Raw genomic sequence first — 27,414 nt, forward strand, 5'->3', positions numbered from 1 at the left:
CCCCACCAGAGTGTACTTTGTTAAATTGATAACCCTACAATGACACATCACTGAGATTTACACTTCTGACTGTATACATCTCTATCTCATTTCCATTTCTACAATAAGCATGTGTTTGTTTTGTAAGTAAAATAATGTTAATTAATGGCTGAATTGCACCCTAAGCCTCAGAATGGCAAGACTCTAGAAAGTGGCCTGGTTCACAGAAGCTACCAAAGCGGAGGGGATGACCCAACCTGGATCTGCCTGGGAATGGGACCTGAGCCCTCACCCCCACCCCGAGAACCTCCACTCTGCTGTCACCAGCATGACGGGTCACAGGCTCGCCTGCCTGGCTGTCTGGTGCTCTCTCAGAGACATCTGACAGCAGCTCCCAAACCTGAGGAGGCCATGCCCCTGGGCCATGCCTACCCTGACAGTCCGCACGCATACAATGCTCACCCACAGCAGCTGAACTGCTTCAAAGAACCCAGGGAGCAGGTCCAGGAGGTTGGGAGAGCAGCCAGTGTGACTGGGTCTTGAGGCGGCCAGCCCTGGCTTCAGGGTCTCCTCTGACATTCACTAGCACAGTGACCTTTCCGTGAGTTCTGTTTCCTCAACACAATGCAGGGGTTAACCTGCCCATCTCACAAGGCCGTTGTGAGGATAGAGCAAGAAGATCTGTGGGAAAGTACCTAACACATTCTTTGGCACATGGAGGTCCTCGGGAAGTTTTCATTTCTTGGCTACGTGACCTGCTTAACAGGCCTAGACCCTCAGATACATGGCATGGTCAGGGGGAGTGTGTAGTCGAGGATGTCCTTCCTGGCAAAGTCAGGACAAGGACAGGGTGAGGACAGTCCTGGGGCTCCCCAGATATGCAGCTCAGGATGGACCAGCTACATTTCTGCTCTGGTGAACCACTCTCTAAACAAGTCCTCAGCCTTTATTTGGGCTGGATTTAAAATGTGATCCTTCAAAATGAAGTCACTCCTGGATGACATTCAGGGGGCAGGAGCTGAAACGGAAAGGTGTGGGAAGAGGCTGCTCCCCACAGACGTGGAGAAAATGCTGTAACTGACGCCCCACAGGACAGAGAAGCTGGGCTGGGAGGAGGTGAGCCTTTTGGGTTGTCTGCCTCTCACCTACCCCATCTGTTTCCCCAGGTATTTCTACTTCAGCCCGTCTCTGCATAAGCAGCTCCTCAACATGAGGCACAGTCTCAACTTGACCTTCATGTGTCTGAGCCTCCTCACTGGAAGGTGAGCTTTGCTACCCCACGGTGGCTTTGAGCTGAACTGCTTTGGGTTTTGCATGTGGTGGGAGGGGCAGCAGCGCTTTCTACTTAGCAACGGTGAGACAGAACGTCAGGCCTTCACCTCCCTGACGCACCAGGACAAATGCAACTTCTTGCCAGTTATTCTATCTGGAGAAGTCAAGCTTCCAAAACGGTCATAGATGGACGAACCCCTTGGGTTTGGAGGGAAGGTGCTTGGAGTGTTCCCAAATTAGCATGACACTGTGATATATAGCAAATGGGTAATAAAATGGAGTGGGATAGGGACATGTATTAATTCAGCAGCTGAAAATCAGAGATTTCTCTTTGGGGAAGTTACTGCTCGTATCTGAATACAACCACACACAGACATGCAAACACAAGCTCAAGTCTGTGTGTATGCATGTTTATCCACACGTAAGCAAGCATGTGCACCGAAACCCGTTTTCTTTTACAGGATGTGCATCCAGGGGAATCAGTTTAACATCAAGGCCAGCAGAAGTGACAAGCTGTCCCTGCCTGGCTTTGAGAATCTCACAGCAGGATATAACAAGTTTCTCAGGCCCAATTTTGGTGGTAGGTCATTCTTTTTGCCCAGGACATCAATTCAAAAAGATAGGAACAGAGACAATATGCAGACGAGGGTTTCAGGAGGCTTTAGTCGACTGCGTTTTCTGACCTGCAACCTGTTAAGGAGTGGCAGTGATGGATACAAACAGCTGCCAATGATTTTTCACGCTACCTTGGAGAAAGCACTTTCTCTGGTCTCTCCACCTGCAGGATACAGAAATACTCCTCCCCACTGAGGGGGTTACTAGAGCCTCCTTACAACCTCACACACGCTGTCCACCTTCTGCCCACACCTCCAGTGTCATTATTCAAGGAACCCACCATGTCTCACCAGGACTACTCCACCTGGTCCTCCTGCCTCAGCCTGCTTCCTCAAGGCTAACCCTCTACTCTGCCACCTGGATGACCCCCCTGGGTCCTTTGCCTGCTCAGAATACCTGCCTGCTTCCCAGCATCCTCAGCATACAGTCCAGAGCCCTTTGCATGGCACACCAGGCGCTTCCCAGCCCAGCCTCTATCTGTCTGTCAGTCTCATCTCCCCAACTTCTCCCCACTATGCCCTGCTACAAATGTGCCCCCTGACCTCCTTGGCCTCCCTGGTCTCCATGTTTTTTGCTGAGACTGTTTACCCGTCAAGAATGGCTTGTTCCAATTTGACTCCCTGGTGAAATGCCAGTTTTCCTTCATGTCTCAGATCAAAGGCTTCCTCTTCTGAGCAGCCCACCAGATTCCTCCATGCCCCATCCCCTTTCTTCACACTTTGTTTTGAACATATCTCCAAATCATAGCCATTACCGGGTGATACTGTCACTGGCTTTATGTCTGTCTCAGCTCTAGGCTGCAGTCCCCTGGGGGAGTCTTGCTTTATTTACCTCCCCAACCCCAGCAGCATCTCGGTACTTAACAGATAGCAAGTTATCAATTAATATTTGTTGAAAGAATGAGGCAAGGAGGGAAAGAAAGAGGCCACCACATACCTCCTCACAGGGTCTCAGCCTCTCTGTTTGTAAAATGCAAGACTGAACCAACGTGGTCACTAATGTCTTGTTACCTCGAGCAGAAACTAGTAGAAAGAGCCTTGGAGTGGAACAAACCTGAGTTTGGCTCCTGGCTCTACTGCTGGGCAAGCATCTTAGCTTTCTGAGCCTCAGTTTCCCTTTCTGTAATTGGGGGGCATATCATCTGCCTCACAGGGAGGACTGAATGAAATGAAGTGTGTAAATACAGCATCAGGATGCAGTCTATTTTAATCCCTTTCCTTCTTGCTCCTCCCTTCAGATGATAAAATTCTCTGGTCAGATCTAGGATTAGTGGGTCAGTCCAGGTCCTCTGAGGAACAGACACTGGGAGGGGATTATCCGTGCAAGATATTTATTGGGGCCATATCTATGACAAAATATGGGGCAGGAAAAGAAGGAAGCTGGAGAGCTGTCAGACCGCAATGCAGGTCTGACCCCGTTGGAAGGAGGGAGGGAGGGAAGGAAGGCTGGTGGAGGAGTCTTAGACTACAGTGCAATTCTAAGTGTGTTTGGAAAGGCCACCAGGGAGTTCTTGAGCTAAAGTTCCCATCAGAGGAGTCTCCCATCTCTGTGCCTCCCAGGAACAGGCCTGCCTTAGTATTCCTGCCACGCTCAGTCCCTGGTGGCATGCAGCCCATGGGAAGCATGGCCTCCGAGCAAGTGTGGTGGAAGATTTCAGAGCACAGCAGCTGGGGCCAAGCACACCCCTTTCGGTTGGAGATCTGAGAGACGCATCTTCCTGGCCACACAATTAGGATTTGAGGTCCTTATGTTAAGGGACCTTGGGGGGCTTCAACCTCCTCTGGTTTTCCCAGGACCAACTGAACACTAATGACAAGCACATGAGTCTCCACATCTGGTTGGGTCCACTCAACAATTTCTCTGCCTCCTAGATCCCAAACAATTAGGCCAGGACACTGCCCTTTTTGTTGCTTGCTCACGGGCCAACAAGGTGCAGAGTCCTAAGGCAAGGTGTCCATTCTGAGCCTGGAGTGGACCTAAGGGGACGTGAGGCCCAGATCCACCTGGGGCAAGAATGGGGCAAGGGGTTGTCAGTCAAAAGGAGGGGAAGGCACAACCCCCACCCCTTGTCACGAGCCTGTGGCACTCTGCCTTCTACAGAACCTACATTTACAAGGCAGCCTCGAGGCCCACGGAGGGAGTGTTTCTCTCCGTAATGTCTGTCCACCCAGTTCTCGGACCCTGATGTCCTTGAGCGACAAGACCTCTATAGGGTTTTTCAGGGACTGAGTTGGACAGCACAGGTTTGCAAGCAGGCCCTCCTGAACTCTGCCCAGAACCTGGCTTTGACCTCTTTCCTAGGAGAAAGCTGCCCTCTGGTGGCACAGCTAACTTTTATAACTCAAGGGAAAGAAGGAGTAAACTCCGGTCCATAAAAAAGCCAACTGAAGCAAGGCCTAGACTAGACTACCTAGAAACAAACTAAACAAACAAACAAAAACCCACACTGAGGCTGGAGCTCTTGTGTGTTTTCCATTCTCCATGTTTCTCAAGGGGCGGGGAGGGGGGCAACCAGCACTGACCCACTGCCCACTGTGTTCCAGGCACATAAAATAGATCCTGTAACCTTCCCAACCCAACCCTTGATGGCTAGTATTAGTAGCTCTATTTTACAGGTAAGAAACTGTAGAACAGAGAGGTTTAGCAATTTGTTCAAGGTCACACTGCTATGATGTGGCCAGCAGAGGTTTCAAACACTCTGACTCTAAGCTCCTCTTCTTAACGCTGCACCTTGCTGCCTTGAGGGGCAGAAAGCCACTTAGCACCATAACTCCTTCAGCACCTTCCAGGGTCTGCCCTCAAAGATCTCCCCCTTTCCCACCAAGTATTAACACTAAGTATTAAGTTAATTATTGTTAATTGCATTGGCTTTAAAACTCCCCTCCCAAATTCTTACCTATATCCTGTGGCTTGGTTTCCTTCAATCGATAATTAGGCTGCTCTGTCTGATTCCCCCCAGTTTGCTGTTTCTAAGCGTCCTTTGAATTTGGCCTCTGCTTTTCCTGGTTAATGCGTTGTCACAGTTCCCTGAGGCGCCCCCAGTTATCTTGCAAGTGAATGCTACTCCATCTGTTAACCTGGTGAGGAAAGTTTTTCCTTTTCCAGAATTAGCTAAGATCACGGAGGAGAGGGGAAGGGAAGGGAAATGCTGTTTACTGAGTGCCTGGAAGGATGTGACAGGAACAATGCTGGGAGCTTTGTACAGATAATTATTTTTGAGCACCTTCTAGATGTCCAGCTAGGCAGGCACTTCATGTCCATTCTCTCTTGCCACCACCCTGCAAAGAAGCTGTCACACACCTAGTCTCATTTAACCCTGTCCGTGACCCTCTGATGTCATTAGCATTACATCCAAACCTGCAGGTGAGAAAACTGCAGTTCTGAAGGATCTGGTAACTTTTCCCAGATCGACGAAACTCACATCTTTCTGACTCCTGGGCTTTTGTTCCACATGTCCAGTCTAAGGAGGAGTAAACGTCCCTGGCCTGGCCTGGCCGCCGAGAATGGTGGCTCCCAAACCTCAGTCCTGAGAGCTAAGACAGGCACTCTCAGGAGTTTGGCCCATCTGCTGGGACTCCAGGATTGAGGCCCAACATCTGCACACCAGATGAAACGTGGACAGCTCTGCAGTTCTAAATAGTTTAGGGTTCCTGGAGAATAAAGGAAGAGGAGGAAAGTGTCAGGAGGTGAGCGGGAGCTCAACCATGAGCAGTCTTGAATGCCATCTTGTGGTAAATTTACGTGGTTGGGGGGGGAAATATATTTGTGTACAAATTCCCAAATCTCTATTACATTTCTAATGAGTCCCTTGCAAGCACCATAGGAAAAAATCCTCCAAGTAAGAAGTAGCAAAAACAAACAAACAAAAAAAAAACAAACAAAAGAAAGAAGTAGCAAATACCGCTACATTCTTTAAAATACACACTAATTAATACAGTGTGGTCTCTCTCTTATGTATTTAGCTAACTACATATTTGTGCATTTTTTTCATACAAAAGGGAGGCACACTCTACGTAGTGGTTCCTCCTGAGGTGGGGAGGATAGAAATTAACCTTCTATTTAGAAGTATTTTATATACTTCTAAATTGTTTAAAAGTTTCCAATAGGCATAATTTTCTAATATATGCATATATTTAAATTGTGCTAATGTAGGGTTAGGAAATCTGTTTGTGTTTCTATGGAAGTCTTTCTGGTTTTTCTTCATTCTTAGGAGAACCTGTTCAGATAGCACTGACTCTGGACATTGCAAGTATTTCCAGTATTTCAGAGAGTAACATGGTAAGTGTGGCCCCCTCGTCTTCCACCCAAGGAGCCCCTCTCCTGTGTTTTATGAGGATACATGTTCTAGCTACTCAAAGCAGAACAGAGACTTACTTGGAATGGCAGAAGCTGGAGACCTATCCTGAAACTCAAGACAGTGGAAGATGCTTGTAAAACAGATCTTCTGAGTATCAGAAGGAAAGTGGATTCAAAGGCTAGGAGGGGAGAAATGAGGGAGTGGAGTGGGTGTACTTGGTGAGGGATAAAAGTGGGGGAAAAGAATAAAAGTGCAGGGGGGAAGCCTGAATGTCACATGGTCCCTCACAGAGTGGGAGACAAGCTGATGAAAACCAACAATCACATAACTGCTTTCAACCATCCTCTCACTTAAGACAACACATTATAGATAAGGTGACACTAAAGGCAGTTTGCCAAGAGGGTCCACTGTGGACTCTGGGTAAATCCTGGACAACCTAAGCACCTTGCTCACCAAAACCTTCAACAATTTGGTGTGGCCTTTGTGATGGAGGGCAAGTAAGTTAAGACCCTGAACATGCTCCTGTGGGGCCCCCTTTTGGCAGTGGGCGTTCCTACCCAGAATCAATAAGGTGCTTTGTTCTCTCATTGCTACAGGCCACCACCTCAAGACAAACTTTATTTACCCATGTCTACTGTAGTGTGTGCTCTTGACCTCAGTGGAGGGGGGTAGGGGAGTAAGACTCCACCCTTTTCCTTCCCTTTTCTGAGCTTTCTCCCTCCATCCATTTCCTCCCCCCTGCTGCCCCCTCAGGACTACACAGCCACCATATACCTCAGACAGCGCTGGACGGACCAGCGGTTGGTGTTCGAAGGCAACAAGAGCTTCACTCTGGATGCACGCCTAGTGGAGTTCCTCTGGGTGCCCGACACTTACATCGTGGAGTCCAAAAAGTCCTTCCTCCATGAAGTGACTGTGGGAAACAGGCTCGTCCGCCTCTTCTCCAATGGCACAGTCCTGTATGCTCTCAGGTAATTGGGCACCTGCGACCTCAGGGCTGGAGGGAAAGAGCTGGGAGGAAAGGCAAAGGTATTCTGAACAGCGCTCGAATAACCACCTACCCTTCTCACGTGCCTGCCTTCTTAGATCCCTGTCCCCAGAGCAGAAGGGCCCTTTCTCAGTCCACTTTGGCTCAACAAGAATCTACTGAGAATGTGTGCTCTGTGCCAGGCCCGTGCTGGACACTGAGGATATGGAGCCGAATAAGACGTTGTCCTGACACAGGCACATAAGGAAAGGAAGTCAGGGCGCTGGGGCCCCAAGGTGGAGAGTAGGTTAGTGATTTGGGGTGATGTTAGAGGATGCTTTCACAGGACTCTGAGCTGAATCTTAAAGAGTTAAAGGAAGTTCGCCAAGAAGAGGTAAGGGGAACAGCAAGAGCAAACAGAGAGGTGATACAAAGAACTTTCCTTTCATGGGGCTCAGCGGGGTGGCGGTGGCTCCAGAATACATCTTTACTTAGCTGAGTCATTCTTGTACAGACGGAGAAGCAAAGCATAGTCTTCCAAGCCTCACCACCTGTAGTCACAGGCTCGCCTTTGCCCCTTCTACAAATCCCTGAGGCCAAAACTTCCTCCCACCCAATCGTTCATCAAGCCGCTGGTTGGCAGGAACAGGAAAGATGCCCCCAAAGTGCTATGTAAGGCAGCCCACAGGCGGAGGACTCATCGCTGCCTGTGCCAGGGCTGGACCAGGACTGCAGACACTGCTAGAGGCCTTCAGCAGAAGGCCAGGAACCAAATATTCATGAGGCTGATCTTAAATCCCAAGTGAGAGGCTGAAGTTATAAAACAAGGACTGAGCTAAGCAATGAACTGAACTTTTGGACCGTTTATCTGACACTCCTCAGCTGCACTGAATTTTGCAAAGGTCAGCCAGAACCCCAGCACCTCTTTCAAGAAGTCCAACAGACCTCTCCCTTGACCCCAACTCCAGTCAATATTAAGGTGCACCTTCCTCGTATTCTCACAGCACGTGTGTGTGTGTATGTGCGTGTGCATGTGTGTGTGCGTCTGTCTGTATTATGGCACATAACACAGTATCCTGTACAAGGATTACAAATGATGGATGATGATTAATAGCCTGACTCTAGAGTCAGACAGATTTGGGAGCAAGTTCTTGCTCTGTGACCTTAGGCAAGTTACTTGACTCTCTGAGCTCCAGTTTCCTCAGCAGCAAAAGGAGAATAATACTATTTCCTACCTAGTAAAGCTACTTTAAAAATTCAAAGGGATAATTCATGTGAAGCATTTTGCATAGGGACGGACTCCTCATGGGTCTCTCCTGAAGAATAAATTTTAAAACTGGATGCAAAAGCATCTCAAACAAGCCAGTGAATGATTCTGTTCTGCAATGTTGTTGCAAGTTTGCCTCTGAATTGCCAACATTCCAACTTCCTCCACTCTGGACCCCAAGCTTTAACTGAGTCTCACAAATGTCACTTAGCACAGGAAAACTCAGGACTGCTTTGAACGCAGGCACCAAGTCACACATTCACTGTAAGAGTCAAGGTGAAAGTTCTCTTGGAGTGGCCCTTAAGAGGGAGTGTATACTTTCTATAGCATCCTCATAACACTCTCTATGAATCCATTTTTCCTTAGAATCACAACAACCGTTGCATGTAACATGGACCTGTCTAAATACCCCATGGACACACAGACATGCAAGTTGCAACTAGAAAGCTGTGAGTATACATCGTGTGGGCCCCTTAGATGATTTTCTGGGGTGACTTAGATCTGTGCTTTCATGAAGAGTGTCCTATACATAGTGGCCTTTCTCTCCTTGATGTTGATTACAATGGGTTCAGACCTTCTGGGTGTACATCCAGAGAGATTTGGAGACTGCTCAAAAACAAACCTTACAGTATTACATCTTTGGGAGAGGACCACTGTGCATTGGCACCAAATATTTCCACCTAAAAGTGGATAAGACAGCCAAGCAAACAGGGGTCAATAGGACTAGGAGGGGGCCTCAGAATCTGCTAACTCGTGGAAGCCAGAAAGAGCAAAGCAGAAGTTAGAAATGGCAAGTATACAACACAATCATTGACATTTATTGCAAGACTGCTTCCAACTTCTAAAAGAAATTGTTTGATATATATATAAAGCTTAATCTAGTAATGTCAGCAAGTGGGCACCTAAACTGCAATCTGGGGATTTGCTTGTGATGAGGAAGGAGGATTTACTCTAAGCTGATGTGTGTCAGATGAACTCCTGGCACCCTGAGTGATCTCCATGATTCCTTAGTAAACCACTCTGAAATGCCCACCATGGGGAGGTGGCACCTGTGATACGTGTTCTGGAAAGAAAATGCCACATATAGGAGTTATCAAGGCATCAAGGCATGGCTCGTGCAAGAAGGAAAAACTACAGTCAAGCGCTGGAAACCACTGGGCACTTCTTACATAAGGACACAAGTGGCCAACATCCAAGAAACAGAACCATTATGAGGCAGCATTTTTCAGAGGTAGATATTTAATTAAAGACTCAGGCAGGCAGATTAATTACCTTATTGATTAAATGCATGCAAAACCTTCTTGAAGCAATACAGCTGTTTGGGGGCAGACTAAAACTTGAGGTTATCAAAAAGAGAACTCATTTTCAGCCCCACATAGAAAAAGAAATTGCCCTCCATAGGTGGCTGTGCTCATCTCAAATCCCAGGAGTGAGATTCTTCTGGAAACTTCAGCACTCTGCTTGCACAAATATCGTCCCCAGTGAGCAGAGGAAGCTTTCACTGAATGTTTGTCAGCAGTTATTTGGGTACAGAAACCTCACCAAGGGCATTTTCCCTGAACACCATCCCTAGACAAGAATTGATACCATCCCACAATTGCCCATATCCACTCAGGGACAGAGCAGTGAGAATGTAATGACTGTGAACATTTACCAGTTGTAATAGCAAAGTATCTAAGTAGAGGCTTGTACAACTTACTTTTTTAGATATTTTTTGGGGGGGATTCTAGGCCTATTTGGACAGCTGGCTTCAGTAAATGAGGGGGTGCTTCCAAGGGAAAGCGCACAGACAATTTTTACCTGGAAATCCTCTAAGAGCTCATGACTACTTCTCCCCGCTATGGAGGGGGAGATAACCACTGACAGACAGTGGATACCATAGGTTAAGACTTAACAAAATGTTAGTCCCAACACTGGCATCCCATTTCCCAGTAGCCTTGGAAAATGAAGTTCCAGGTTTAAGATCACAGGTACCAGAACCACTGGGCTTTTCCATTCACTAGCTGGGTGACTTTGGGTGAGTAGAATTAACCTCAGTTTCCTCATCAGTGAAGTAGGAAAAATAATAGTATTTGACTCAAAGAGTTATTTTTAACAGCTTTATTGAGGTATAAATTACATACCATAAAATCCAACCATTTTAAGTGTACAATTCAAAGGTTTTTAGTAAATTTTCTGAGCTGTGCAACCGTTGCCACATTCCATTGTTAGAACATTTCCATCACCCCAAAGAGACTCCTAGTGCCCATTTACAGTCACTCCCCATTGCCACCACCAGCTCCCAGACCACCACTAATATACCTTTTGTCTCTATGAATGTGTCTTTTCTAGATCCATATAAATGGAATCATACCACATGTGGTCTTTTGCATCCGGCTTCTTTCACTTAGCATAATGTTTTTTAGTTCATATATGATGAAGCATATATCAGTACTTTATTCCTTTTTATTGCTTTATTCCTTTTTATTCCACACAAAAGAATACAAGTAGAACAAGTCTCTTTGGCTTGTTTCCGCCTTTCAGCTGTTATGAATAACGCTGCTGTAACATTTGTGTACAGGTCCTTTTGTGGACATGATTTGATTCTGTTAGGACTGAAATGCTGGGTTAAATTTATGTTTAAGTCTTCAAGAAACTGCCAAACTGTTTTCCAAAGTGGTTGCACCGTTTTACATTTCCACCAGCAATGTTCCAGCTTCTCCACATTCTCACCATCTGTTGCTGTCTGTCTTTTTAATTACAGCCATTCTAGTGGATGTGAAGTGGTATCTTACTGTGGTTTTGATTTGCATTTCCCTAATGACTAATGATTTTGAGCATCTTTTCATGTGCTTATTAACCATTCATCTATCTTCTCAAAGGTATCATTTGAGGATTAAGTGAGATGATAATGTTGTAAAGCACTTAGAAAGGTAATTGCTTAATAAATGATAGATATTACTATTATCATCATCCATGGGCTTTGGTATTAAACTTTCTTGAGGTACAATCCTGGTTTGTTTTTCATTTGCACTGGTATCCTGAGAAACTTATGCAACCTCTCAGAATCTGATAATTTTCATGTATAAAATGGGCAAAACATTATAGTTCCTCAATTCTAAGGCACAGCATTTATTGAATAACAACATTTGAGGATAAATGTAAGCTCTACTTTATATATATCAAGTATAAGATCCATTTCTATTTTATTTTTTAAAAAAGCTTTAAATAATGAAGAAATATGCAGGTCTACCTTGCAAGCTCATGAGAACCTTAGAGACATAATGTGTAAAGGACATAAATGTTTAATAAAAGGTAGCTATTATTACTATCATCAGCTATATTAGTAAAACTGCTTTGGGATTTATCAAACACCTATGTTTACATACATGAATAAAGTGGCTGGCTGAAGGTTTTTTGTTTTTGTTTTTGCATTTATGCCAATATGAAAATATGAATAGACCAACTGTAAAGTCCCTGAGAACCCCCTCCGAGGTGTTAGACTGTCCTGAAAAGCAATGTCTAGCACAGGCCTTTGTGGGTTCAGAGATACGTGTTCAAAAATATCATTTAAATAATGATAGAGGCTACTTCTAGTTGCTTATCATCTACCAGGTCTATACGATGCTTAGCATAGAAACGGTTCTCAGTTGATGGTGAAAAGCCCTAGCAGGTCATCTCACTCTGAGTAGACACTGCAATTACACTTGAGAAATCGTGCCAAATTTTGCATGGGATCATCCTTGGACTTAGCACCATCAAGACAGAGCTTCTGTTTCCTCCATATCACAGCATTTTCCAGACCAGTTCAATCTGCTACCTTCTTCTGCTCATCAGGGCACTGTTTCACTTGCCAGGGGGATATGATGGGAATGACGTGGAGTTCAGCTGGCTGAGAGGGGATGACTCTGTGCGCGGGCTGGAGAACCTGCGGCTTGCTCAGTACACCATACAACAATATTTCACATTAGTTACCAGATCGCAGCAGGAAACAGGTAACTCGTGGGACAAACTGCATAAAAGCAAAATAGCTGAGTTGTATTCTGAGTCAGAAATATCATCTTTTTTCCGCTTGGTCCCTTTGCGGCCCAGGAACCCTTCTGAGGTGCGGTGGGGCAGTAGGGTTTGGGCTTGGCACTTTTACTTGCTCCACACCTACTACTGAAAAGGTCCCCAAGGGGCTCACAGTCTAGTGAAGCAGATGTCAAGGAAACCAGCAGTTACGATGTTGCAGGAATACTATGACAGAGAAAGGCACAAGAAGAGGATCCTGGATGGGGGCATCAGCACTCCCATAAATCCCATTCTCTACAACCGCAATTTCTTTCATTGAAACTATAATGACAGTTCATGATTAACTATGTTTTGGTGAACAACAGATGGCTTAATGTGAATATAGTGAAGTTAAACATCCCACAGGGAAACCACTCTGCTAGGTGAGCAGGCATGATTTCCTATCCCTTGTTCACCCTATCAGGAAATTATACACGATTGGTCTTGCAATTTGAGCTTCAGAGGAATGTCCTGTATTTCATTTTGGAAACCTATGTTCCTTCCACTTTCCTGGTGGTGTTATCCTGGGTTTCATTTTGGATCTCCCTTGATTCAGTTCCTGCAAGAACCTGCATTGGTAAGTAGCTCCAACGGGAGATTTCTAAGAACTGGGTTATTAGGTCCTTATTTTTTTTTTACCTTCTACCATTGTTTTCATTGATATTCCCAGGGCAGTTCCAGGAGCTGGTTTCTTGAGAGACTTTTACAGAGAGAGAAACAGAGACAGAGAGACTACTTTAGGAATAATGCATTTTTTTTTTTTTTAAAGGGAAGTCTTTTTTTTTTTTTAATTTATTTGTTTATTTATTTTATGGCTGTGTTAGGTCTTCGTTTCTGTGCGAGGGCTTTCTCTAGTTGTGGCAAGCGGGGGCCACTCTTCATCGCGGTGCGCGGGCTTCCCACTATCGCGGCCTCTCTTGTTGCGGAGCACAGGCTCCAGACACGCAGGCTCAGTAATTGTGGCTCACGGGCCCAGTCGCTCCGCGGCATGTGGGATCCTCCCAGACCAGGGCTCGAACCCGTGTCCCCTGCATTGGCAGGCAGATTCTCAACCATTGCGCCACCAGGGAAGCCCAGGAATAATGCATTTTTAAACTTCTGTTTGACAGTGACAGATAAGGGAGAATTGTGATTCGATGGTCTATTGTCTGTTATTTTGTTTACTGAACTCCTCCCTCCAGTGAGAAGACAGAAGGCGAAACATTTAGAAAATCATATCACTCGTATCTGTACAAAATAGACAAATCAACCCTTTTCCAGAAGGCCACAGACTTTTCAGAATGAGCTATGCTCTATTTCTGAGTCCTGTCCTCACCTTGCCAAGTCTTGAAGGGAGACAGTCTGCCAGGGGGTGATGGAAGGTTCACTGCCCACTGACGTGGGTACATTGCTTACTTTTTTTCCCAGGAGTGACCACTGTATTGTCAATGACCACACTGATGATTGGGTCCCGCACTTCTCTTCCGAACACCAACTGCTTCATAAAGGCCATTGACGTGTACCTGGGGATCTGCTTTAGCTTCGTGTTTGGGGCCCTCCTGGAATATGCAGTTGCCCACTACAGCTCCCTACAGCAGATGGCAGCCAAAGATAGGGTAAGAATTTTGAGGGCCCTATATATGATTCATCACCTGTGCCTGGTCTGTAGAGATGACCTGGACCTGGTTCCTGACCCCCAGTGATTCAGTTTGCACCACTGATTGTCATCCTTGTTCAGTTGGGGGAATCTGGAAGTCATGACACCTTTTAAAAAAGACTACTCTTTTCACCAAATACAGTGAGATATTAATATGTTTAAATTTCCAGCAGAAAATAACGGTGTTATCTGTATGCAACATAAAATCACAACCGCAAGAACAAGCATCCATGAAAAACCCAGTATCAAACCTAACATGATCAGCTGCTTATGTTGCAGATTAATATGTATTTAATATTTATTCTTTTGTCGCATTTTTGTTTTCCTAAATTATACAAGTAATGGTTTACTGAAAAATGTATGGAAAAATTAAATTGTGGCAAATTTTGTAATTAGCATATTTTTCTGCTAACAGGGAAAGACTTATTATCTGACTTAGCTGTGAAACACCATGGTCCAGCTCTCAGAATAATAATAATGATTATAATCAATTGAGCATGTATGCGCCAGACACAGTCACAAGCTCTTTGAAAATATTATATCATTTAAAATGCTCATAACAACCCAGTAAGGCTATCTCCATTTTTATAGTTGTGGGATCCGAGTATGGGAAGATAAGTGACTTATCCAAGGGGACACAGACAGTAAGAGGCAGAGCTGGGATTCGCACCAGCCAAATCTGCTTGGCTCCAAAGCCTGACACTTACTTATTATTCCCACTTGAAGTGGGCAACGGGCCATGCCCTTAACTATTATTCTCTGCAGGCCTACGGAACCCTGGGATTCTCTGGAAGCCCAATTTGATAGACGTTAGCATACTAAAGCTCCTGCTAAAAAAATGATAGGGATCCAGTGCAGAAGAGCTGCCCTACTTCAGCAAAGTACCAGGACTGCACAGGGTCCAATGGTGAGGAAATGAGGATTCAGAATAGCCCAAAGATCCAGTTGCCTTTTCTCTTGTGTTTAACTATTGTGAACAAGGTTTCACAGTTATATTACTCAAGTACCAAAGGCAAATGATCATATGTGCCAGCCAAAGAATATGTATTTCATTTATTTTACTCCCTGTAGGCTTCCTTTTTTTAAAAATTATTTATTTTTTAAATTAAATTTATTTTTTAATTGAAGTAGAGTTGATTTACAATATATTAGTTTCAGGTGTACAGCATAATGATTCGGTATTTTTATACATTATACTCCATTAAAAGTTATTACAAAATAATGGCTAATATTCCCTGTTCTGTACAATATATCCTTGCTGCTTATCTATTTTATACACAGTAGTTTATATCACTTTATCCCACACCCCTATCTTGCCCCTTCCCCTTTCTTTCTTCCCTCTCATAACCACTAGTTTGTTTTCTATATCTGTGAATCTGTTTCTGTTTTGCTATTTACATTCGTTTGTTTTATTTTTTAGATTCCACATATAAGTGATATCACACAGTATTTGTCTCTCTGTCTGACTTACTCCACTAAGCATAATATTCTCTAGATCCATCCACATTACTGCAAATGACAAAATTTCATTCATTTTTATGGCTGGCTAATACTTCATATATATATATATATATATATATCACATATTCTTTTTTTTTTAATTTAATAGCTACTCTTTTTATTTATTTATTTATTTATTTTTAGCTGTGCTAGGTCTTCGTTTCGTGCGAGGGCTTTCTCTAGTTGCAGCAAGCGGGGGCCACTCTTCATCGTGGTGCGGGAGCCACTCTTCATCGCGGTGCGCGGGCCTCTCACTAACGCGGCCCCTCCCGTTGCGGGGCACAGGCTCCAGACGCGCAGGCTCAGCAGTTGTGGCTCACGGGCCCAGTTGCTCCGCGGCATGTGGGATCTTCCCAGACCAGGGCTCGAACCCGTGTCCCCTGCATTAGCAGGCAGATTCTCAACCACTGCGCCGCCAGGGAAGCCCTATATCACATATTCTTTATCCATTTGTTTGTTGAGGGACACTTGGGTTGCTTCCATACCTTGGCTATTATATATAGTGCATCTGTGAACATTGGAATACATGTATCTTTTTGAATTAGTGCTTTCATTTTTACCTGGATATATGCCCAGGAGTGCAATTGCTAGATCATATGGTAGTTCTATTTTCAGTTTTTTGAGGAACCTCCATACTGTTTTCCATAATGGCTGCACCAACTTACATTCCCACCAACAGTGTACAAGGATTCCCTTTTCTCCATATCCTAGCCAATATTTGTTATTTGTAGACTTTTTGATGATAGCCGTTTTGACAGATGTGAGGTGATATCTTATTGTTGTTTTGATTTGCATTTTTCTAATAATTAGATATGTTGAGTATCTTTTCATTTTCCTGTTAGTCATCTTTTTGTCTTCTTTGGAAAAATGTCTGTTCAGGTCCTCTGCCCATTTTTTTGATTGGGTTGTTTTTTTTTATATTGAGTTGTATGAGCTGTTTATATATTTTGGGTTTTTTTGTTGTTGTTTTATTTTGTTTTTTTAGCTTACTTTTTAAAATAATTAATTAATTTATTTATTTATTTTAGGCTGCATTGGGTCTTCGTTGCTGCGTGCAGGCTTTCTCTAGTTGTGGCGAGCAGGGGGCTGTTCTTCATTGCGGTGCATGGGCTTCTCATTGCCATGGCTTCTCTTGTTGCAGAGCATGGGCTCTAGGTGTGTGGGCTTCAGTAGCTGTGGCTCGCAGACTCTAGAGCGCAGGCTCAGTAGTTGTGGCACATGGGCTTAGTTGCTCCGTGGCATGTGGGATCTTCCTGGACCAGGGTTTGAACCCGTGTCCCCTGCATTGGCAGGTGGATTCTTAACCACTGTGCCACCAGGGAAGTCCCTGTTTATGTATTTTGGATACTAACCCCTTGTTGTTCATGTCATTTGGAAATATTATCTCCCATTCAGTAAGTTATCTTTTCATTTTATTGATAGCGTCCTTTGCTGTGCAAAAGCTTTTAATTTTAGGCCCCACTTGTTTAATTTTTGCTTTTGTTTCTTTTTGTCTTAGGAAAGTGATCCAAAAAATATTGCTATGATTTATGTCAAAGAGTGTTCTGCCTATGTTCTCTTCTAGGAGTTTTATGGTTTCAGGTCTTACATTTAGGTCTTTAATCCATTTTGAGTTTATTTTTGTGTATGGTGTGACAAAATGTTCTAATTTCATTCTTTTAAATGTAGCTGTACAGTTTTCCCAGCACCACTTATTGAAGTAACTGTCTTTTCTCCATTATATATTCTTTTCTCCTTTGTCATAGATTAATTAACCATAGGTAAGTGGGTTTATTCCTGGGCTCTCTGTTCTGTTCTATTGATCTGTGTGTCTGTTTTTGTGCCAGTGCTATTTTGATTACTGTAGCTTTATAATAGTATAGTCTAAAGTCAGAGAGGGTGATAACTCAAGCTTTGTTCATTTTTCTCAAGATTGCTTTGGCAATTTGGGGTCTTTTTTGTTCCATATGAATTTTAGGATTATTTGTTCTAGTTCTGTGAAAAACGTCATGGGTATTTTGATAGGGATTGCATTAACTACGTAGATTGCTTTAGGTAATATGGACATTTTAGCAATATTATGTCTTCCAATTCATGAACATGGGATATCTATCCATTTCTTTGTATCATATTTAGTTTTCTTCATCAGTGTTTTATAGTTTTCAGAGTATAGGTCTTTCACCTCCTTGGTTAAGTTTATTCCTAGGTATTTTACTCTTTTTGATGCCATTTTAAATGGGATGGCTTTCTTGCTTTCTCTTTCTGATAGTTCATTATTAGTGCATAGAAAAGCAACAAATTTCTGTATATTAATCTTGTATCCTGCAACTTTACTAAATTCATTAGTTCTAATAATTTTTTGGTGGAGATTTTAGGGTTTTCTATATAAAGTATCATGACATCTGCAAGTAGTGACAGTTTTACTTCTTCTCTTCCAATTTCGATGTCTTTTATTTATGTTAAATAGAAGTGGTAAGAGTGGGCATCCTTATCTTGTTGCTAAATTTAGAGGAAAGTCAGCTTTTCATCATTGAGTATGATGTTAGCTGTAGGTTTGTAAAAATTGGCCTTTATTATTTTGAAATATGTTCCTTCTATACCAACTTTGATGAGAGTTTTTATCATGAATGGGTGTTTTATCACATGCTTTTTCTGCATCTATTGAGATGATCATGTGATATTTATCATTCTTTTTGTTAATGTGGTGTATTACATTGATTGATTTGCAAACACTGAACCATCGTTGCATCCCTGGAATAAATCCCACTTGATCATGGTATATGATCTCTTTTATATATTGTTGGATTTGGTTTGCTAATATTTTCTTGAGGATTTTTGCATCTATATTCATCAGAGATATTGGACTGTAATTTTTTTTGTAGTGTCTTTGCCTGGTTTTGGTATCAGGGTAATGGTGGCCTCATAAAATGAATTTGGGGGTGTTCTGTCCTCTTCAGTTTATTTGGAATAGTTTGTGAAGGATAGGTATTAGCTCTTCTTTATATGTTTGGTAGAATTCCCCTGTGAAGCAGACTGATCCTGGACTGTTGTTTGCTGGGAGGTTTTTTAGTTTAGTTTTGTTTGTTTGTTTTTTACAAATTAAATTTCACTACTAGTGATTGGTCTGTTCAAATTATCTGTTTCTTCTTGATTCAGTCTTGGCAGGCTGGATGTTTCTAGAAATTTGTCCATTTCTTCTAGGTTGTCCAATTTGTTGGCATATAACTGTTTGTAGTATTCTCTTACGATTTTTTGTATCTCTGTGGTATCAATTGTTATTTCTCCTCTTTCATTTATTTTATTTGGGTTCTCTCTCTTTTCTTCTTGGTGAGCTTGGCTAAAAGGTTTATATCAATTTTGTTTATCTTTTAAAAAAAACAGCTCTTGGTTTCATTGATCTTTCCTATTATTTTTTTGGCCTCTATTTTATTTATTTCCTCTCTGATCTTTATTATCTCCTTCTTTCTGCTAACTTTAGGCTTTGCTTGTTCATCTTTTTCTAATTCCTTTAGAAGGTAGGTTAGATTGTTTATTTGAGACTTTTCTTGTTTCTTGAGAAAGGCCTGTATTGCTATAAACTTCATTCTTAGAACTGCTTTTGCTGCATCCCATAGATTTTGGAAAGTTTTGTTTCCATTTTCATTTGTCTTGAGGTATTTTCTGACTTCTTCTTAGATGTATCCATTGACCCATTGGTTTTCTAGTGGCATTTTGTTTAGTCTTCAAATGTTTTTGTTTTTTTCCAATTTTCTTCCTGTAATTAGTTTCTAGTTTCATACTGCTGTGGTTGGAAAAACTGCTTGATATAATTTCTGTCCTCTTAAATTTACTGAGACTTGTCTTGTGGCCTAGCATATGATCTATCCTGGAGAATGTTCCATGTGCACATGAAAAGAAAGTTTATTCTCCTGTTTTTGGATGGAATGTCCCATAGATATCTATTAAGTCTAACTGTTCTAATGTGTCATTTAAGACCACTGTTTCCTTACTGATTTTCTGTCTGGATGATTTGTCCCTTGGTGTAAATGGGGTGTTAAATTCCCCCATTATTATTGTATTACTGTCAATTTCTCCCTTTATGTCTGTTAGTATTTGCTTTATATATTTTGGTGCTCCTGTATTAGGTGCATTTATGCTAACGAGTGTAATATCCTCTTCTTGTATTGATCCCTTTATCATTATATAATACCCTTCTTTGTCTTTCATTATGGACTTTGTTTTAAAGTCTATTTTGTTTGATATGAGTATTGCTACCCTGGCTTTCTTGTCATTTCTGTGTGCATGAAATATCTTTTTCCATTCCTTCACTTTCAGTCTGTCTGTATTTAGCTCGTTTGTAGGCAGCAAATAGGTGGGTCTTGTTTTTTAATCCAATCAGCCACCTTATGTCTTTTGATTGAAGCATTTAGTCCATTGACATTGAAAGTAACTACTGATAGGTATGTACTTATTACCATTTTATTACTTCTTTTCCAGTTGTTTTTCTAGTTCTTCTCAGTTCTTCTTTTTGTTTCTTCCCTTGTGGTTTGATGATTTCCTTTAATAATATGCTTATGTTCCTTTCTTTTTAGTTTTTGTGTATCTACTGTAGGTTTTTGACTTGTAGCAACCATGGGGTTCATATATATTGACCTATAACTATACCTACTTGTTTTAAACTGGTAGTCACTTAAGTTCAAACACATTGTAAAAGATCTACATTTTTTACTCCCCTCCCCCACATTTTGTTTCTGATGTCATATTTTACATCTCATGTTTATCCTTCAACTGTTTTTTGCAGTTATAGTTGCTTTTGCAATTTTTTGTCTTTTAATCTTCGCACTGGCTTAAGTGGTTGATCCTCAATTCTAACTATATATTTGCCTTTCCTAGTGGGATTTTCCCTTTCCTCTAGATTCTTCTTTTCCACTTAGAGAAGACCCTTTAACATTTCTTCTAGGGTAGGCTTATTATTGATTGTTTTAGTTTTTGCTTGTCTTAGAAGTTCTTTATCTCTTCTTCAATTCTAAATAATAATCCTGCTGGGTAATATAACCTAAGTTGCAGGTTTTTCCCTTTCAGCACATTGACTATATTATACCACACCCTTCTGGCCTGCAAAGTTTCTGCAGAGAAATCAGCTGATAGCCTTATGTGGGTTCCCTTGTATATGACTGTTTTTCTCGTTGCCTTTAGAATTCTCTCTTTAACATTTGGAATTTTAATTATGTCTTGGTGTGAGTTTGTTTGAGTTCAGTTTGCTTGGGACCCTCTGTGTTCCCTGTACCTGGATATTTGGTCCTTCTTTGGGTTTGGGAAGTTTTTAGTCATAATTTCATCAAATACATTTTCCATCCCCTTCTCTTTTTCTCTTCTCCTTCTGGGACCCCTATAATGCGAACATTGATACACTTGATGTTATCCCAGAGGTCTCTCAAACTATTCTAATTTTTTTTAAATTTGTTTTTCTTTTTGCTGTTCTGATTGGGTAATTTCCATTTTCTATCTTCTAGACCACTTCTGCATTTTTCTGTATCATTTAGTCTGCTTCATTCCTTCTAGTGTGAGTTTTATTTCAGTATTGAATTCTTCATTTCTGATTGGGTCTTTTATTTTGGCCATGCCATGTGGCCTGTGGGATCTTAGTTCCCTGAGATTGAATCTGGGCCCCCAGCAGTGGAAGCATGGAGTCTTAACCACTGGACCACCAGGAAATTCCCAAGATTGGGTCTTTCTTTATATTTTTTTAGTTCCTTGTTAAAATTCTCACCACGTTCATCTATTCTTTTCCCTAATTCAGTTAACATTCTTATTACCAATGTTATGAATTCTTTATCTGCTATTGTTTATTTCTGTTTCATTATTTATTTTTTCAGGGGGTTTCTCTTGCTCTTTCAACTGAGACCAGTTCCCTTGCCTTTTCATTTTGCTAAAATTTCTCTGCCTCTATGAGTTTAGGTGAAACAGTTACCTATTGCAGTCTTGCATGGGCGTCCTTATGTGGATGTGTCCCTATACAGAGTGCATGTGCTCACTGCTTTTGCTGGATTTGGTGTTGATGCATGTCATGTCTTTCCTCAGGGTGTGCTGGCAGCTATCACCTTGGCAGAAGGTGGGACTGGAAATGGAGGGGCTAAAAGCTAGAGCCTGTTGTGAAGTGTGACTTCCCTTCTGCTCAGTGGCCATCACCACCCTATTGGTGGCGGAATCTGATCCCAAGTTGCTGGAGCAGAAGCCCTGAGGGTTGGGCCCATGCTGGCTCTGTCCCCTTTAAATGTATGTTTTCCCCTCTCTCAGCACTGGGGAAGTCCTGAAGCAAGGGAGGCCTGTGGGGGCTCTCAGCTTGGGTAGGCTGCAGAGAGAGGGCCAAGTGTACTGCCCTCCGATGTACTTGCCTGTGCAGACACCAGCAATTGTTGCCCTTGCTCTGCTCAGATGAAGCCTTGAGTCCAAGTCCCCTTTGTCCTTCATAGCTGATCATTCCCCCAGCCTCTGCCACCCCCGCCCTGTCGGGGAGCCAAACAACAGGGCAAGCAGGACTTGTGTGGACTCTCTGTGTGTATGGGGTATGGTGGTGAGCTGTGGTGGATCAGCCACTGTCAGAGTCCTGGGCTGCTTCTGATGTGCTGCTTGAGTAAGAGTCAACAATGGCTGCTGCCACCCCACCCAGACTCTGCCTTGGCACCAGGTTGCCTCTGTGTCCCATGGAGTTTTCTTCCCAGACCGGGTTGTCTCTGCGTACCGTGGAGTTTTCTTCCAAGTCTATGTTGTCCCAGCCATGGTGGAGAATGGCAACTCCATGGGATTGCAAGGAGCATCACTATTTCTGTTTGTGTGGCAAAGACCTTAAGACACTGCTGATTTCTATTAACTCTCGTAATCAATTACTCCCTCCTCCCAGGAATAGAATGGAATTCATCAAACACCTACTAAATGCTCTACATAATTTATGCCATTTAATCTTCCCATCAGTCTCAAGAGGTAGTATTAATGTCATCAACATTTTGCAGGCAAGGAAATTGAGTTCTAAAGGGATTAAGGTGACTAAAATTTCACAATAGTGAGAGGCAGAATCGGTTTTGAACCCAGGTCAGCTAGCTTCAAGGTCTGAGCAATTAACATTTACCACACGGCTCTGCACACCTAGAATGGGCAATGGTTATTCTTCCCATTATACAAGCTGATGACCTAGGGACAGGTGCCTATAAACAGGATAATAGGACTGCCAAATCTTGCTTACCAGCCAATTTATGAGGCAATCAGTACTGGTCTCTCCTAAACCTAATTATTCAATACTAAGGCCTCTAAGTATATAAATACCCACTTATTTATTTTGCTGAGTCAAGTCTATCAATCTAACTGCCCTGTTTATGAACTAGGGGAAGGCGAAGGAAGTGGAAGAAGTCAACATCACTAACATCATCAACAGCTCCATCTCCAGCTTTAAACGGAAGATCAGCTTTGCCAGCATTGAAATTTCCAGCGATAATGTTGACTACAGTGACCTGACAATGAAAACTAGTGACAAGTTCAAGTTTATCTTCCGAGATAAGGTGGGCAGGATTGTTGATTATTTCACAATTCAAAACCCCAGTAATGTTGATCGATATTCCAAACTACTATTTCCTTTGATTTTTATGCTAGCCAATGTATTTTACTGGGCATACTACATGTATTTTTGAGAGTATGCTGAATTGTTTGCATGCCATAGGTCTTCAACAGAACAAAGTAATGATGTAAACGATATTCTAAGCCAAGTGTGCACCCTAATCCAATGGTGCCACAAGTGACTAAAATAACATTTGAGCATTTCTCATCAAACAATGGACCCCCCTCCAACCATTATTTAAGCTGTGTAGAAGTCCTAGCATTACAGAATCTTTTAATAGAAACATCAACCCATTCCTTTTTTATTTTTATGAAAGATATTCCCATGGAGCCCAAGATTACAAACCTACTCAGGACTGACTGCCCAGTGGCTCCCTGGTCTGCATTTAACTCATATAAAAAATGAAAAGGAAGCTATTACATGTATTGAGTCAAGTGTCAGAGGTTGTTTCTAAATTAATCACACATGCTATTTACTAAATCTCTACAGTGCTTATAAAATAAAACACATTGTTGCCTATTTAGGGAATAACATTTTTTAGTTTTTGGTTTTGATTAAAATGAAATGTGGGCTTATAAAAAGAAACAAAATTGAGTTATTTGTAGTGAGGTGGATGGACCTAGAGTCTGTCATACAGAGTGAAGTAAGTCAGAAAGAGAAAAACAAATACCGTATGCTAACACATATATATGGAATCTAAAAAAAGAAAAAAAATGGTTCTCCTGAACCTAGGGACAGGACAGGAATAAAGACGCAGACGTAGAGAATGGACTTGAGGACACGGGGAGGGGGAAGGGTAAGCTGGGACGAAGTGAGAGAGTGGCATGGACATATATACACTACCAAATGTAAAACAGATAGCTAGTGGGAAGCAGCCGCATAGCACAGGGAGATCAGCTCGGTGCTTTGTGACCACCTAGAGGGGTGGGATAGGGAGGGTGGGAGGGCGATGCAAGAGGGAGGGGATATGGGGATATATGTATAAGTATAGCTGATTCACTTTGTTATAAAGCAGAAACTAACACACCATTGTGAAGCAATTATACTCCAATAAAGATGTTTAAAAAAATAAAATAAAATAAAATGAAATGTGGGCTTAAGTAAATTCCCTGGAAGTCAGTGCACTACATACCAAGGTGAGTTTTTAATATAGTATTTAATGTCACAGCAGAACTGTCCCCATTTCCCAATAAGTCCAACCTTTGAAAAATCAAATGTAAGTGAAGAAAAATTTAGTGGATCAGTAATCTCAAACATAGATCTCTGGTTTCTAAGATATAATGGATTCTCCAAACTGGGAGAGCTCTGGGGCTTTATTCCCCCATTTGACATGTCTTATCATTTTACTATTATATACAAGCCAGTCCTAAACAATGCTGAAGCCCCTTCCCCATAACATGGGAAGAAATGGAGGAACTTTTAAAAAAACTTATTCTAAGAGTCTTTATACTGACTATTGTCATGAAGCCTTGCAGAATCAAGTCCAATTCTATCTGCTACTCTGACACTGAGCAACACTTTGCCAGCAGCAGATCCCCTGGATCCTTCCAAGAGGAGCTTTTATCCCTATGCTTTAATGATCAGGAATGATGCTTATTAGATAATGAGCTGTATTACCCAGAAACAAGTGGCTTATCACAAGTCAACTTGGCCTTGCTCAGATACCTGATCTTTCTAGCTGGACTACTTTGAGTGGCTTATCCTGCATGAGTAGGAGAATGTTGATCCTGGGTCCTGAGCTTTCTGAGTAACAGTGGGACTTCTTACAGAATCTACATTCAGGCTGCAGGCGAGCTATCTTTTCCAAGTCCAGCCACTCTCACCCTAACATAAGAAGCACCTTATGTGCATCCCTGCCACTTGGCCAAGCTCAGCCAACAGTACCATAAATGGCAATTTGTGAGTGTGCCATGATAAAGGTTTTCAATTCAGGCTCAATCTTTTAAAAGAATCTTGCCATCTTTAATTCTTTAGCTTCCTTTTCTAATAAATGTATCCCTTTACCCTTCCTTTCAGAAGTAAACTATGGCTTTCTATAATCCCCTATACCATAGGCTCTCATTCTTTTCCCCTTATGATACTTCTCACAATTCAGTTTCTATGGGTTTGATCACCTGAGCTTTTAACAAAATGTTCCTGGTGGGAATGGGAGAATTAAAAGAGGTGGAATGTGACTCTATGGTTCAATCATATTTGTGATTCTTTTTAAAAAGGATTGAAAGGAAATATCTGCCCTGAAACTCCATTCAAGAATTATATTTTTTAAAAAGCTATAAAGATGTGAAACTGTGAAATAAATATACCATATTAGCTGCCCAAATCAAGTGGTCATCTATAGGATATGTGTTTTAAGATCCCATTTGGAAAAGGTATACGTCATAACACAAACTCAGTGGGCTCACACTCTTCCATCCTCATGTTCCACTCACCCCAGACAATATACATATATATTACAGACACACACACACACACACACACACACACACGTACCCCTACTATTTCCTACTGAGGAAGATAAACACTGGTGACATAGTTAATGTCATTCTTTGACACCACTGTACCACAATACTTGCCTTGCAATTAAACAGCTAGGCCTGGTGGTATTGAAAGATCCACTTTTCAAAAAACGTCCCAGATTCCCTTCCAAGCCTTCTTCATTGTTTTGGAATTCTCTTTTGTTTTTGTTGAATGGTATTTTTATAGTTTGAGAATATACTTTGGGGAAAAAAATTCTTGGATTTTTGTATCACTCTGAAATTTATGTAGGCTGCAACACTAGACTTCTCAGTAGAAACTCCTAATACTCTAGATCTGTCCCATGTATCCTACCTACCCAGATCAGTCCCTGACTCTCTTTATTCAAAATATTTATTTCTTGGGTGAAAATATCAAGACCTACCTCATCAAATTTCTCAAAGTCATGAAACTAGGTAAAGTTGAGAATATCCTTAGTTATGGAAATACAATTTTAAATTATTTTGATTTTGAGAATATCAATATTTAATATCAATATCAATATTCTCAATATAGGAAGGAAGATATATAGATATATAGATATAGATATATTCAATAACAAGCTGATGACAGAGGGTTTTCAAATGAAAGACAGGGAGAAATGGAGAAATGAGCATAGCAAAAAAGAGCTAGAGATTACAGTGGACCACAAGCTGAAAAAAAGTCGGCAACAAAAAGGAGTACTATTAGGAGAAAAAACACAGTATGGGCTTTCAGTGACAGGAAAGTATAGTGACAATCTGTAGTTAGGGAAAGTTTGACAACCGGGATTGAGGTGTGGTCTTTCCTCAGTGTTGTGCATTACTCTTACACATACAGAGCTGTTCTTCTCAGCTACTTGCTTATAGTTAATTTTGACCAGTTAGTAATGTATTTACTGCCAAAGACCCTTGCTTCTTAATATACATTTTTAAAATTGAGTCCTAACAGACGGGGAATTATGCCCCAATATATGGTAAATATAATTTATGTGTTTTACCAATGAATTTAAAGAAGGAAAGAACATATGAATACATGTTTCATGTTTTTAAAATAATTTTAAAAATATATAATATACATCTTTTTCAAGTTTTTGTAGAGAATTTATATATATCAGACTGTAGTATATTTGTGTTGAAAAACATTGAGTCCAATTTTGGCCACCACACTTTTAAGAAGGATGTACAGAAATGGAAAAAGAGTCAGAGAAAAGTGGTTAAAATCATGGAAGTGATTAAAATCATGGAAAACTGGTCCAATAAGAAGGAGCTTTTGCACCTTGAAAAGCAAGGCTGAATAATGACTGTCATTAGGTTCAAGAAGGTTTTGTACATGAGACATGCTGTGCCACTATTCACCTGAGTAAGTGAACTGAATAAAAGTAAATAGACAGAAACGAACTTAGAAGAAAGTTTAATTGTTTTGAAGAAAGAAAATGTGCAAATTGAATAATGAAATACCGTTGAATAATGAAATGCTCGGATAAACATCTAGTCTCCATCTGGAAATTTCCCATGAGAATAAATAATCTTGTCTCCCCTTTGATTTTGCCATCCACCTACCTGAAAGCAGAAGCTTCTGATAGGTAATCTTGGGAGGTTGTAGATACCGGGAGATGCCTCTGGCTGCACAAAACTAAAGTGTCATACCAAGTATTGCTAACAAAGAATGTATGCCTAAGAATATTCCTGGTGGCCCACAAGGTTGAGTTCCAAAATTATGGTTTCTCTGGGGGCATTTGAAGGGGAGTCATGTGACCCACAGCTTTCAGTGACTTGGATGTGAAATA

At 41.8% G+C, this 27,414-nt stretch overlaps 1 protein-coding gene across 2 annotated transcripts; it reads left to right on the forward strand.

Moving 5' to 3' along the window:
• Window positions 1-1,188: 1,188 nt before the first annotated feature.
• Window positions 1,189-23,205, forward strand: GABRP (gamma-aminobutyric acid type A receptor subunit pi). Of its 2 annotated transcripts, XM_061188463.1 has the most exons (9): window positions 1,189-1,241; window positions 1,713-1,831; window positions 6,077-6,144; window positions 6,917-7,134; window positions 8,764-8,846; window positions 12,234-12,371; window positions 12,854-13,006; window positions 13,837-14,024; window positions 22,903-23,205. In XM_061188463.1, exons 1-9 carry the CDS (start codon window positions 1,189-1,191, stop codon window positions 23,203-23,205), a joined length of 1,323 nt encoding a protein of 440 aa, XP_061044446.1. The 2 variants fall into 2 exon arrangements, with proteins under 2 accessions (XP_061044446.1, XP_061044447.1); XM_061188464.1 differs by lacking the exon at window positions 13,837-14,024 and having other exon boundaries at window positions 22,903-22,940.
• The last annotated feature ends 4,209 nt before the right edge of the window (window positions 23,206-27,414 follow it).

The sequence above is a fragment of the Eubalaena glacialis genome, chromosome 4, assembly GCF_028564815.1.
Source record: "Eubalaena glacialis isolate mEubGla1 chromosome 4, mEubGla1.1.hap2.+ XY, whole genome shotgun sequence".
NCBI classification, from domain to species: domain Eukaryota; kingdom Metazoa; phylum Chordata; class Mammalia; order Artiodactyla; family Balaenidae; genus Eubalaena; species Eubalaena glacialis.

What these genes read in the sequence shown, in the direction of transcription:
- GABRP (XM_061188463.1), top strand. Translation starts at nt 1,189, where the DNA reads ATGAGGCACAGTCTCAACTTGACCTTCATGTGTCTGAGCCTCCTCACT. An exon ending in TCTCAGGCCCAATTTTGGTG is followed by an intron (nt 1,832 to 6,076) that starts GTAGGTCATTCT and finishes CTTCATTCTTAG; the next exon opens with GAGAACCTGTTCAGATAGCA. An exon ending in AGATGGCAGCCAAAGATAGG is followed by an intron (nt 14,025 to 22,902) that starts GTAAGAATTTTG and finishes TTTATGAACTAG; the next exon opens with GGGAAGGCGAAGGAAGTGGA.